Source organism: Lactuca serriola, chromosome 3, assembly GCF_051521515.1.
Source record: "Lactuca serriola cultivar US96UC23 chromosome 3, Lser_US96UC23_V15, whole genome shotgun sequence".
Classification (NCBI taxonomy): Eukaryota; Viridiplantae; Streptophyta; class Magnoliopsida; order Asterales; family Asteraceae; genus Lactuca; species Lactuca serriola.
In genome coordinates, this window is record NC_136410.1 from 41829952 (window position 1) to 41845170 (window position 15219).

The 15219-nt window shown below is 32.4% G+C and overlaps 1 protein-coding gene across 1 annotated transcript; it reads left to right on the forward strand.

Moving 5' to 3' along the window:
- Positions 1 to 337: 337 nt before the first annotated feature.
- LOC145095176 (putative dolichyl-diphosphooligosaccharide--protein glycosyltransferase subunit 3B) lies at positions 338 to 1460 on the forward strand. The gene is made up of 2 exons (XM_079033103.1): positions 338 to 969; positions 1127 to 1460. The coding sequence occupies exons 1-2, from the start codon at positions 338 to 340 to the stop codon at positions 1458 to 1460; spliced, it is 966 nt and encodes a 321-aa protein (XP_078889229.1).
- Positions 1461 to 15219: the final 13759 nt, after the last annotated feature.

The following is a 15219-nucleotide window of genomic DNA, read 5'->3' on the forward strand; positions in this document are numbered from 1 at the left end:
AAGATATGGACCAAACGTGTAACAAAAACAAACAGTAGGGACCAAGCGCATAACAAAAACAAACAATAGGGACTTTCCGAGTTAAAAAAATAAATTAGGGACCAAACGCGCAAATTACCCTAAACCATAGGGACTATTCGTGTAATTTACTCTCCATAAAAATCAAGTTTGGACCTTAATCTTCATTTTTTTTTTTTTTGTATTCGAGGATGGTCGTTGTGGTTTAAAAACTTAACTTTTAACTAACTTCGTCATTTTTTTTTATTTTTTTGTTAAGTCTAAACATATGCAAGATACGAGGGGAAAAATCGTCTTTTACATACATACCATAGCGACCATGCAAGTCAACTGGTGTTTTCTTAATCTTCACAACGAAACCCAAGAAAGCTTTCTTCATCTTGAAATGGTGATTTATACAAAACCAATTCAGATTCTAAACCTACTACTAACAATCACATATATCTTCCTCTATACGCCTTATTCCTCATCCGCCGTTGCCGCCAATATAGTCTCCGACCTCCACTCCCTACAATCACAATTCCCTTCCGGTATCATTCACCTCAACGAAACTATTCTCTACAGAATCTTCAATGCCGACCCCAGATCTTTCTACTTGATCATCTTCTTCGATGCTATCCAACTCCACGATAAACCAGAACTAAATCTCAAAACTATCAAATCTGAATATCCCCTGATTGCCAAATCCTTCTCCATCAACAACCAAAACTCCTCAAATTTTTCCAAAATCTTCTTCTGCGATCTCGAATTCAGTGAATCTGAAAAAGACTTCCTCCGATTTGGTATACATGCGTTACCTAACATTCGCATCGTTCCTCCTGATGCTGACGATTTAAAATCTGATTCAATCCCCTCAGACGTCTCAGAGTCCTCCAGTTTAGCCAAATCAATGGCGGGTTTTCTCGAATCCAAAATTGGATTACCAATCGGCCAAATCCACAGACCCCCAATGTTTTTCAAATCACAATTGGGGTTTCTAATTTGGGGGGGGGGGGGGGGGGTTCCTGATATTGATGTCATTCATGACCAAGAAAATATTAGCAAGTGAGACTCCTTTTCATTACAAGAGGATTTGGATGTTTGGAATTATTTTTGTTTACTTCTTTAGTGTTTCGGGTTCTATGTTCATATTGATTCGCAAAGTGCCTTTGTTTGTTATGGATAGAAAGGATTCAAATAAGTTGATTTTCTTCTATAAGGGTGTTGGGATGCAGTTTGGTGTTGAAGGTTTGTGTGTTGGATTTTTATTCATGACTGTAGGGTTGTTGTTCCCTTTCATAACTCGAGTTATTGTTAGGATAAAAGATTCAATGATACAGAGAGCAGCCATGGTTAGTGCGATGATTGTTTCGTTTTGGGCAGTGAAGGAAGTTGTGGGTTTGAATCATTGGAAGACTGGTTATTATGCTCATGCTTATTTGCCTTCGAGTTGGTATAAGTGATTGTATTTGGGTAGTTATATGTTTATGAGCTTCGAGTAATAACCATGGCTGCAACATCTTGATGATACGTTAGATTTTATCAAGATTATGGGCTTAAAGAAGCGTGTTTTGGTGGTTGATTTGATGAATTCTTGTTTTTCGATCTGGGTGAATCTTAATAACCTATCTTGTAAAAGTGATTATCCAACTATATGCGGATTTCAGACATCCATATAGTGTTGTTTGTGTATTTATTTGATTCCAAATAACAAATAATCAATTTTGAATGATCTTGAATAGTCTTTAGTCTTTACCCCCAAAAATTCATAAATGGTCCATGTGGTATGTAAAAGATGATTTTGTCCTCACATGCCTTGCACATGTTCAGACTTAATAGAAGAAAATTGACAAAGTTAGAGATAAAAGACGATCTATTAAAGGTTTTTAAATCACAAGGGCCATCTTTGATACAAAAAAAAATTAAAGATAGAAACCGGATTCTTTTGGAAATAACAAAGACCATTTCTAAAGATTTTCCTTTTAAATATTATCTTATATATATTAGGTGTATTCCTTTGTGTCGTGAAAGAATATAACCATACACTTAAAACAATCATGAGTAAAAAGTTTAAATTAACAACGGATCAATGAATTTAGATATACATTTAAAATAGTCATGAGTAAAAAGTTTAAATTAACAACGGATCAATAAATTTAGATATTAGTTCAAATATAATCGAAATAAAAAATAATTATTTGTACAAAGTTGTTTAATATATAAAGTTTTATCTTCCTAAAGTATAATATAAACAAAAATTACAATTGAATTATAGAAACATATTTTTTTCAATGGCAATGACAAAAGAAAATATTTAATTTAATTTTTAAGCTAACGATATTTTATATAATAAACTAGGCGGATACCCGCGCGTTGCGCAGTGTACAATAATATATTTGAAATCTTTACAAATATATATTTTTTAAATATATCAATGACGACGTTGTTAGCTTTTATATAATAAATCTTATTATAAATTGGTATAAACATTGTTTGTTTTGATTTATATGATAATGTAGACATCTTTTAAAATATTGTAATCCTAATTAGCTCAATGATCTCTGCTTACGGGTTACTAATGAATAAAATTAAATATAATATATAGTTTAATGATATTTATAGTTTTTGTTATGATTAATTAATTTTAAAAAATTTGTTCGCTTAAGATTTAAATTTCTATCATTGTAATTATTTAAAACATCAAACATTGTTTTCTTTTTAAAGGTAACAATATAATTTTTGTATATAATGTTACCTTTAACTATTGCTATTGTAAGTTATTTTAAATAACGTATTCGGGAACTCTTAATTATTTTAATTTGGTTTCAGAAATTGAACTTTTTTTAAATTTATTTGATGAGTATTGTTAGTTTTTTTTACTGTAATTATTTAAAACAACAAAAATTGTTTTTGTTTTTAAAGATAACTTTATAATTTTTATATAATATTACTTTTCACTTTTCTTATTGTAGGTTATATTTAAGCTACTTATTTGAAAATTCTTAATGATTATATAAAATAGTTTCATGATTTTTTTGTTAATTTAGGATTACAGTTTAGGTTTAACATATCATTTATAATTTTTAACTATTTATAAAATAATCTCTCGATTTTTTTCAAGTTTAACTGAAATTTTGATTTAAGTTAACCGTTTAACGTTATAATGAAATTGATAATTTAACTTTTTGCATAACATCATAAATTATACAAAGGTTGTGACTTTAAAAAGACAATTGATCACATACAGCAACATATTTAAACTAATAAGTTAACTATAATATTTTAAACAGGTAAAGTCATAATTTTATAAATAGAAATAAAATATGATATTAATATTGTAGTTTAGTTAATTTATGATTAAAATTTACTTTTTGCATTAATTTAACATTATTAACAATTTATAATAATATTTTATATTTTATCACTTTTAACTATTTAAAATATATTCATTGGGTTGTTTAATTTAAACTAAAATTTATATAAGTTGTCCTGTAATGTTACATTTAAATTAATAATTTAAGTATTTTATACAAATTGTTCAAAAGTTGTAGCTTTAAAATGATAATGGTTTACATACAACAATATATTAAAACAAATAAATTATATATTATACGTTTAAAGTTAAAAAACAAAATTTTATTAGTAAAAGTAAAGATATTCTTTTAATATTGGAATTTAGTTTATATATGATTAAACTTTAGGTTTAATATTTATTTAACCTTATTAACAAAATTATAATCATTATTAGAAAGAAATTGAAAAGTCATGGGAGTTTCAAATGAATGTGGTGAAAGGAAAAATATATGGGAATTTCAAATGAATGTGGTGAAAGAAAAAATGTTTTCTTTATAATTATATATAGATATAGATATAATCATGTGATATATTTACGATAAAGTAAAGATTATAATATTGTTTTAATGCCTTCTTTTAAAGAGAAGATGTAGGAAAAAAATATTTTATAATGATATAAAAACACTTATATTCTAATAATAAAAACATTAAATGCATCTCATTTTATGTGAGAGATTGCGATAAGAACTAACATTCGTTTTGTAGATAAAAATTATATGTTCTCAACGACATATTATGATTTATATAAAGTTTTGTGTATTGAAAATAATAATATAAAAATATTTTAAATTGTTCGTATTATAATAATGTAGTGATAAATTAATTAAATAAAATCTCTCTCTCTCTCTCTCTCTCTCTCTATATATATATATATATATATATATATATATTGATGTGACTAAATCTTTGGAAGGTCCTCTCGACTGCTGTTACCACAGTGATCTGGAAAGTTACAACTGAAATGAATATGTCAACCATTTTATGGGACGAGTTCCCAGAAAACGCTTTTACAGTCAAGTTAGCGACTTGAGAGAAATGGTGTAGTGGGAGTATGAGACATAGAGAGCTTAGTTTTTCCGGTTGACAAGGGAGACCTTAGTTACGTCTCACAGTTGGTCTATATCGATAGACAAAGACGTTAGATCCAACAAGGATCAGATGCATTGATTGGATGATCGTGCTCTTCACCATCTCAAAGCTTGTGATTGGTTGAGGTGGTAATGCTACTAGCATCACCTTTATTGTCTGGATCTGTTGCCTTTTGTTGTAAGGTCATAGTGTTTGTTGGACAGTAGTGACTTGTGCAGATGGCATAGACGCCCGTGGGCATGAAGCTTGGTCGTTTGCCAGCTAAAAGATATCTTGGTCAAACTAACGGTCGCCAAGGTGTCTTGTTGGGAGGTGTTCGGGTGTCCCTTGACCCGCGCCAAGGGGTACGTTACTTCCTTCAAGAAGATTGATTACAAAAGAATATAAGGGTGTTTGGATTGTAAGATTTTTGGTAGTATTTGCAATGTGTAAATAGATTTGCATTTGAACTGATTTAAAGCTAAAAATGCATTTCAAATATGTAATGTATTTGGTTAATAAGATTTAATATAAAAGTGAATACCAATTTTTAAGATTTTGTTTTGAGTTATAATTGGTTTTAAAAGCATTTTTGTCATGTGAAAAAGTTATCCATCTATTTATTTTATAGACATTATAATCATAAAATATAAATAAATAAGAATAAAAAGTATTAAATTAAACTTTTATTAATTTATTATCTACATTTTAAAAACTACAAATTGAGATAAATTGTTATCATGATATATAATATATTGATGAAATTTATTAAATCATGATATAAAAAATAACATATAAAATTAACGAAAATTACTAAAAGGTTAACATATATTTTGATGATTTGTTTTTAATCTAATGATTTATATGTTGGTTTAATAAAGTGTTTAAGTTTATATTTTTTAATGAATAGCAACGTGAATTGGTTTGATTGATAGTAAAATTATTTTATTTATAAAATTCGTAATTGTTTTATGAATTAATACAAGTAACAAAAAATTGATTAAAAAATCGAAGTTAATTGGATGTAAACATAAAATCACATATTTGTTTATGATTTGATGATAAATATTGAATATTATTGGGAATGTTTGTATTGAATTTAATGCAACTTCTCAATACATTCTAAGAACTTATTTGGATTATTCTAAAAGCTTAAAGTTAGATATAGTTAAAAAGCTTATTTTGACAAGTAAAAATGATATTAGAGCATAATAATATTGTTAATATCAACTTAGGTACAAAACTATCTAATCCTCGACTTTAATTAATTGCATGTTGTTGAATATAACGTGGAACATGAATTCTCTCAAAATCAAATTTCTTCAAAAAAGAAAAACCTAGTCTTAGTTTACTTTATTTTATGATAACTTTAGTATTCTTTTTAAATAATTAAAAATTATCGTCACTCTTATTGTTATTTTTTATTTTAAGTCTCTAGGCTTTACATCTTATGCAAATAGGTTATAGGTGTATAACAATTGTTTTGTGTCCCAAAATATTCGACCTCTGACTTTAGCTATACTATCTTTTAGGTATACTTAGCAACATTTTATTTTGTTTTGTTTATATACCTTTTTTTTATTTGTTGGGTTGGTTTGAAAACCCAACAATTATACCCTAGAAATGCCAACAGTCCAACTACCTTGTAAACAAACAAAATTATGAATATATGTATTAGGGATAAAATGGTAATTTTGTTACAATTGGAAAACTTTTTCTTCTTGGATACAGTGGTTGGTGCAAAGTTTAGTGGGTTGAATATTTCACCTGGTTACCAACTTCATTAGGAGGTAAACTATAACTTTTGAAGATTGGATCTTAGTTTACACTTCTTGGATTCTTGGTGTTCAGTCATATTCTGATTTCAACATAGGGAAACAAAATGAATTTGACCACGAACATGCCAGATGATATGCGAAATATTATGATTTTCCAACGTTGTAATGTCCATATGAAATTTCCACTGAAGGACAAAAGAGAACTCTTCAACTTGCATCCTCACTTTTTATGTGAGCTATGTTATTTCATATTTGGATATCCATAATATCCTTATGGGAAAATGACTCTTGAGGGTAATTAACTTTTGCGTTTGTATTCATTTGGTCCATTTTCTTTTTTTTGTATTCAATATACCATCAAACTTGTTGTTGGTGTTTATCATAGCCCTTTTGACCGGTTTTTGACCCGTGATAGCCGGTCAAAGGGTTATGATGAACACAAACAACAAGTTCGATGGTATATTGAGTACAAAAAAAAAGAGACCAAATGAGAACAAACGCAACAGTTGGTTACCCTCAATATACCTCAATATACTGAGGGTAACCAACTATTGCGTTTGTTCTCATTTGGTCCCTTTCCTTTTTTTTTTGTACTCAATATACCATCGAACTTGTTGTTTGTGTTCACCATAACGCTTTGACCGGCTATCACAGGTCAAAAGCCGGTCAAAAGGGCTATGGTAAACACCAACAACAAGTTTGATGGTATATTGAATACAAAAAAAAAAAGAACCAAATAAATACAAACGCAAAAGTTAATTACTCTCAAGAGTCATTTTCTCTATCCTTATTTTCACCCTTATTATCATGTTGTTTTCACCCTATTATCATATTGTTCAATCATTTTGGTAGGATCTTGTTGGATAATATTGTTTTAGACAACCTTAATATAATTTACTTCTATTTAATTTTTGTTTTAATCATGTAATACACAAATATCTAAGCTAGTCCTATTGTAAACATATAAGAAATAAAACATTTTCATTTATAATCAAGAGTAATTAACCCAACCATATTTTCTAAGAAAAATATTACACAATAACTACCTAACATGAAAGTTCATCACGTTTAATAATCACGATTTTCAAAATTTTGGATTTTTAACAACTTTTTCATTTTCTAAATATATTTTTTGTCTATTCCTAAATCTTCATTTTGAATGAAAGAAGATTGGATTTTTTTTTTCTTCTTTTCTATCTTCTCTATATATTTTCATGTATATCTAACATGAATAACTGGTTTGAAATTATGAACAATCTAGAGAATATAAACAACTTTGGAACAACCTAAAAACATGAAAAACAAATTTGAAAAAAAAAAAAAAAGTTAAAAATATTTGAATTTTATATGAATTATTCAACCTATTTAAACAAGGAGTTTGAAATTTCAAACTATTTTTCAGAAAAAATAATTTTGGAACTTAGCTTTTGAAAAAAACAATTTAAAAAAATTACAAGTTTCCAACTTTATGGTTATTTCTCAAATTTCAAAAATAAATACAACAAAGTTTTTGTAGGGTAATTGAGCTCTATAAGACATCACATTTTAATAAAATAAACTATTTAATTATTATAACATATTATTTTGAGAAGTTTATTATTTCAGGATTGTGGACAATAAATGAATTCAATAAAGGTCTTGGACTTTAATGGAATGGGCTTTAGACCTTATTGGATGATGACAATGTTGGATAGTGATTAAAGCCTTGGTTTGTGTCTTGGAGTCAAGTGGTAAAATGGGAAAAATGATGTTTTAGACTTCTTTCATGAATTATGGTTTTTAGTTCGACACGTGTTAAGCCAAAATTAACTAGATAGAAGTATGAGGCCCATCGGTACCTTTCTGTGGATATAAAGATCACCGAAAACGGAGTTGAAACGAAGAAGTTATGATTGTTTGAAGTTGGAGTGAAATTGGGTGAAAACCCGTTCTTACGAGGTGAGAAGTAATTCTCAGGGCGTGAGAGTGCTCACGAGGTGAGAATATATTCTCATGACATAAGAAATATACAACCCAAAGCCCACAAAAATTTTAGGGTTTTCAAGGTATTTAAAGGTAAGGATTCATGTTTTAGTATATTTTCTTAGCCTCCATCATATCTAGAACCTCTTGAGAGAAACCCTAGCCTCTATTTTCAAGATTTGAGCCTCCCTGTAACACCCATAAAAATCATGCCAAATTCAAACCTTTTCAAAATATTTCAAAACCATTAATAATTACAAAACTTGTTTTCAAAATAGTATAATATTAGAGTATCCCAGAAACAAGCCATAAACATGAGGAGCTGTACGATCACACCTTTGCCTTCCCGTAATCATCTGATGTACCTGAAACCAAAACTGAAACTTTAAGCCTAAATCTTAGTGAGTTCCCCCAAAATACCCATACACACAACAATACTCATATAATCGCAAACAACATACTATGGGTCCAGTCAACCATCGGATTGGAATACCCCAGGCCCTCAACCATTCGGTTGGAATGTTAACATACTATGGGTCCAATCATCCTCGGGATGGAATACCCCAGACCCACAACCAACAGGTTGGAATGCCCACATACTACGAGTCCAATCATCCTCAGGATGGAATACTCACGGCCCACAACCATCAGGTTGGAATGCCTAGGTCTATTGGCTTTAGCACAAAGCAGAGAAGCCTCAACCACTAATCAAACTCATCGAGTTCCTACAGTTTTCAAGAAAGCAGGAAAACACCGATCCAACTCGTTGGGTTGTCAGAAAAACTCGTCGAGTTTTACCAGCTTAACTCATTCAACCCTTTTTCATTGCTTCTAACGTCCAAGAATGTAGATATGGTACCCAATAGCTGGAAAACCACGTAAAGTTGCTAACTTTACATCCATGCATGACACCAAGAGGCTAAAATACTAAAAAAAATGACTTAACAAAGGACTTAGAACATGAAGGAAGCCTAGATCTATATAAAGCTTTAAACTTTAAGCCCAAAGAGGCCACAAAATGCCCAGATCTAAAGTAGCAACTTCCAGAAATGATCAAACCCAAGAATGATTCCAAAATGAAGCCAAAATGACAATAAACTTCCAAGGAGGAGATCTAAGCAATAAGTGGTCAAGGTTTCGACTTTATACCACAAAATGGTTGCAACAACAGAGAAGATCCCGGATCTACAACATCTTTCTCAATCAAGCTTCTTCAAACTTCAAACTCCTTCCAAAAAAACACCAAGAAACACTCATTAAGCTCAAAAATGAGAGAGCATGCACGAATTAAGGTTTCATGGACATAGGGGCGGATATGGAAGCCATGCAAAGGCCATAAGGCGTTTAAATAGGGTGCACCACCCTAAAAATTAAGGTTTCATAATCAGCCGCCAACTCGTCGAGTTTTTCTCAACAACGCGTCGAGTTGGGAAGCTTCCAACACGTCGAGTTGAGGCGTTCAACTTGACGAGTTCAAAAAGGAAAATTACCTTTTAAGCCATAAATCTCATACCTAGGAATCGGGATGTTACAATATTATCAAAACATCTCAGAAGAAATATATTTTATTTATATTAAAACATCGGGATGTCATCGTCAATACAGAAACATAAACATAAACATACCTTACAGTCATTTACACTAATGATTTACATCTCCTTTAATCTATCAGTGTACTGTATCTTCGCATTGATACCTGTGATTCAAATAAACTGAGTGGGTTAAGTTGGATACCTGGTGAGTACATAGGGATTTCAATCCCACAATGTTATATATATATATATATATATATATATATATATATATATATATATATATATATATATATATATATATATATATATATATATATATATATATTTGAACTCACAGTATACAATTTCACCTCATATAAGCAATTTTTACCCCACCCCCGTCGATCCTCACAATGACACAATCCATACTCACGGATCTAAAATTAAGAACTTTACCTAATCCATACTCCCGGATCAGATATGTCTAATCCATGCTCTCGGATTAATGAAAAATGACCAACACGGAGTGTTCTGAGCCCCTACACGTCGTGTTGAGGTGCCAAGTGTCACCATCTGGTGGCAAGGCGTGGGGAAGAAGCAGTGGCTCAGTTCGCCCCACATGTCACTCACAAATTACTCCAAACTAATTATCTTCTCAAATCCGTAACTTTCGAATACGAGCAAATTTGACGTTCTTTATATCCAGGCGTAGGTATCGACGGGTCTACAACTTTCATTTAGACTCCATCGGTTAATTTTGACTTTATTTTTAAAGTTATATTTTAACAGACTTAGACAGTTAAAGTCTGTTAAAAATTCATAACTTTGTCATCCGACGTCTGTTTTCGACTATCTTTATATCGTTGAGCTCCTATTAATGAGATCTTCAATTCTCATTTAGGTTGTGTCAGCTAAGATTCGATCGATCTAAAATTCGATTTCTGGACTATGTATTGTTATGCAAAATCTTAGAAAAATCATAACTTCCTCATACGAAGTCAAATTTAAACGTTCTGTATATGCAATATTTCGGTTTAATGTATCCTACTATTTTTATTTAGATCTCTAAGGCTAAAAAGGAATTTATCAAAAATTTACTTTTTACGTTACGCGGTGTTGTGCCGGTTTAGTCGTAAAATTTCGACAGCTCATAATTTATTCGTTATAAGTCGGATTTCAACGCTCTTTATATGTACGAAATCATTGTGACATATACTATACTTTGGTTAAGATTATTTATTCTAAATAATATTCTATCAAAAAGTCATTTTTTAACGCTCATTGTCTCTAAATTGACTAGCCCGAATCTGCAGGCTTTACAGAAAAGATCTTTTCAAATAACTTTTAGAAAAGGAATAAAAAGTTTGTTGGGCAAAAGATATGTTTTTGTATCTTTTCATGACTTTTTCGGCTCAAAAATGTAAATTACATTAGTGCCCTCACAACTAACCTAATCAATTCACTCTCACCCACTGTACATCTCATTTTTTCTCCCAAAAAAATATATGTCCCTTTTCTCATTCCGATCGGCACCACTCTCATTTCCCATTGGTTGTTGTCCTCAGTCAACCTTGCAGGCATCGCCTACCCCCTTCTCCGTTTAAGGTAAGCTTCTGGTCCGATTGCTTTCTTTGTTCAAAGGGTTTTTTTGGTTCGATTTGCTTCTCCTGATCTGTTTCACCTCACTGGTCCGATTTGTTTGCTTCATGCACCTCCTTTCTTCCAATTTGCTTTTGTAATCTGCCCCCATATGTTAAAAATGTTAATGAATTTGATGAAAATCGAAATCCATATGTACCTGTGTTGTGTGTTGTGTTAACAGGTATGAGAGAAATTGATTGTTCTTTTCGATTTTATGTTTTGATGAACTATAATTCGTGAAAGATTGGTGAAATTGGATACAAATGTTAATGAATTTGTTGAAATTAGTAAAATTGTATAAAACAGTTACATTTTTTTTCTGATTTGCAGCTTATTATTGATGGGTTTTAGGTCAAACAAATAAACTAGAAAAACAATTCATAAGTTCACATGCAACCTACTTTGGATCTATGTTTTAACTATTGAACATACAACTTTAAATTGCAAAATAAGAACCCTAGAGGAGAGAGGCTATAATTGAAATTTACAAACTAGGGTTTAGTAATTACATACCTCTTAATTGTTATAGTAAACAATTGATAATTCCCTTGATCTTGATCTTGATCTTCTTGGAAGCTTAGCACCACAAGTGTAATGCCTCTAATGGAATCACACCCAAACTAGCAAGAAGGAAAGTAGAGGAGAGAGAGGAGAGGGAGTATGCAAAATTTCGGCCCTTAGGGTTTCTTCAAAAGAAAGATTGACCAAAACATGAACCAGGAGGCTCCTTATATAGCTGAGGGATCTAGGGTTTAGGGGAAACCCTAGTTATCCTTTGCTTAGGGCCTAAGCAAACCCAAGGGCCTTATCCAAGCCCCTATGGACGAAATTATTAGGTTTTCCCCTAAATATTTCGTCCACCCTCTTCCAAAGGGGTTCTAGAGCCTTCCACTCAACTATTAGATAATTGCAAACTAGTCCCTGCACTTTATAATTAATTCTTTTAACCCCAAAATTAATTCTAATTAATTTCTGGCTAACAATTAATTAAACATAATGATTTCTAATTAATATATTAATCTTTTAACATATTAATAAATTCATTTATATTAATTTATTAATCTTATAATAAATTAATATCTCTCCCTTCATAATTTCCTTGTATGGTTGCTAGGTTTGAGGGCAACCCAAAAGGACTGTGCTGCTATCAATTCAAGTACATACCAATTATAGTTATGGGCTTAGACACCTAATCCAACAGTCTCCCACTTGGATAAGTCTGTAACTATAATTGCTAGTATGCCTTCTAAATTTGACCAGCAAATTGTAGCTTCCAAAAAGCTGCTGCCGAACTCTGACCCAATCAGTTACGTGTCCTAAGATAAGTGATCATATAATCCTTCGTTCTGCTAGATATCTCTAGACAAAAGACATGGAATGCAATCAACCTCTTTGTCCAGAATCTATGTTTCCCGATTCCTGATTTGTGATGATGTAGGACTTCTAATTGAACACATCAATTTAGTCCTGGTTGGGCCCAGCACATAAGTCAACACCAAATCATCGAGGGCCCCACAGATATCGCTTTTCCGGTTAGGGCAAAAGGAACGAATAAACGTTGACTCATATGTTTGTATCTTTTACTCATCAAACCATACATGATAATACGTTTTATAACACCAAGTTACTGATGCGTTTTCGTATCACCAATGCATGACCGACTTGTAAATTACAACTCATATATCTTCGTTTTAAGATTATAAGATATTATCGTCTCAGTATTACTCGTGATGAATTCCATGAAGTAATACTCTGAGCGAGGGTTTATCCAATACTCAATTCTCAATTTCTGAGTACTCATGAACGTTGCAGCAAATCTATTGCCATGTCTATCCTTAGACAATCTGCAATCCAATTCATGACAGTCTTAATTCACTACTTACTTCCAAAAGTACGAGCGACTGTGGAGTTTGAACAATCATATTATTCGGGAAGTAAAACATGCAAAATATGAAACACAACAATAAATAATTGACAAAAGGTAGTAAACCCATAAATAATACTTTATTATTTAATCACCAAAAGTCAATTACATTTACTTTGTTACAAGTTTCAGGACAAAACTAATCTAACTACTAAAACTAATATCATCTTTCAGACCTATGCTCCGAGCATGCTGAATATGCTTAGCCCTACTCAGACCCTTTGTAAGAGGATCTGATGGGTTATCTTCAGATGACACCCTCTTCACTATAAGATGGCCTTCTTCTACTCTATGTCTGATGAAATGGTACTTTCTGTCGATATGTCTGGTTTTACCATGATCTCTCGGTTCCTTTGTCAAGGCAACCGCTCCTTCATTATCGCAGAACAGTTCCATAGGCTCCTGGATGGTTGGAACAACTCCGAGATCCCCGATGAAGTTCCTCAACCAAGCTGCTTCTTTCAACGCTTCACTTGCTGCTATGTACTCTGATTCACAAGTAGAATCAGCCACCGTATCTTGCTTGGAACTCTTCCAAGTAACTGCTCCTCCATTTAATAAGAATACCCAGCCTGACTGAGAACGAAAGTTATCTCTATCCGTCTGAAAGCTGGCATCACTGTAATCATCTACTCTCAAAGTATCATTGCCACCAAGTACAAGGACCCAGTCCTTCGTTCTTCGCAAATACTTGAGTATATTCTTCACGGCTATCTAATGAGCTCTACCTGGGTTTCCCTGATAGCGACTGACCATGCTCAAAGCAAATGCCACATCAGGGCGAGTACATGTCATAGCGTACATGATCGATCCGACAGCGGAAGCATAAGGTACACGACTCATGTCATCTATTTCCTCATCTGTACTCGGGCATTGAGTCTTACTCAATTTGGTATTGCTCTGGATAGGTAGCTCTCCCTTCTTGGAATTTTCCATACTAAACCTCTTTAGTACCTTATCCAAGTATGTGCTCTGACTAAGTCCAATTGGTCTCTTCTTTCTATCTCTCAATATTCTAATCCCAAGAATATAGGCGGCTTCTCCTAGGTCTTTCATGGCAAAACACTTTCCAAGCCAAGACTTAACTTCATTCAAGGTTGGAACGTCGTTACCAATGAGTAATATGTCATCGACATATAACACCAGAAAAGTTACTATACTCCCACTAGACTTGATATACACACAAAACTCATCTTCACTTCTAGAGAAACCAAACTCTTTGACTTTCTCATGGAAGCAAAGATTCCAGCTGCGAGATGCTTGTTTCAATCCATAAATGGATTTTTCAAGCTTGCATACTCTATTGGGAAACTTTGCATCAACAAAACCCTCTGGCTGACTCATGTAAACATCCTCAGCCAACTTCCCGTTAAGGAAGGCAGTCTTGACATCCATCTGCCAGATTTCATAGTCATGAAAGGCAGCTATGGCGAGCAATATCCTAATAGATTTAATCTTAGCCACCGGCGAAAAAGTCTCATCATAGTCAACCCCTGGGGTTTGAGTGAAACCTTTTGAAACCAGTCGAGCCTTGAATGTATGCACATTCCCATCCATGTCTGTCTTCTTCTTGAAGATCCATTTGCACCCAACTGTCTTCCGACCTGGTGCACTATCAACCAAATTCCAGACTTGGTTGTCATACATGGACTTAATCTCGCTGTCCATTGCCTCTTTCCACTTGGAAGCCTATGGGCCTGCCATTGCTTCCTTATAAGTGACTGGTTCATCTAAGTTTACCAGTGTTCTGTCACTTATGAATGTGTCACCATCTGAAGTAATATGAAAACCATACAACTCAGGTGGCACACTCACCCTAGTGGATCTTCGAAGAGGTAATGATTTATCAACTGGTTCAATAGGAACTGTTTCCTCTGGTTGAGTGCTAGTGTCATCTAAGGTTCCTTCATTGGTTGACTCTTGAATCTCTTCGAGGTCAATGGTACTCCCACTGTCCTCTTTAAATATGAGCTCTCTTTCC

Excerpts from the sequence above, each read along its gene's own strand:
- LOC145095176 (XM_079033103.1), top strand. The coding sequence starts at position 338 with ATGCAAGTCAACTGGTGTTTTCTTAATCTTCACAACGAAACCCAAGAA. Across the intron at positions 970-1,126 it reads CAAATCCACAGACCCCCAAT|TGTTTCGGGTTCTATGTTCA; the intron begins GTTTTTCAAATC and ends TTACTTCTTTAG.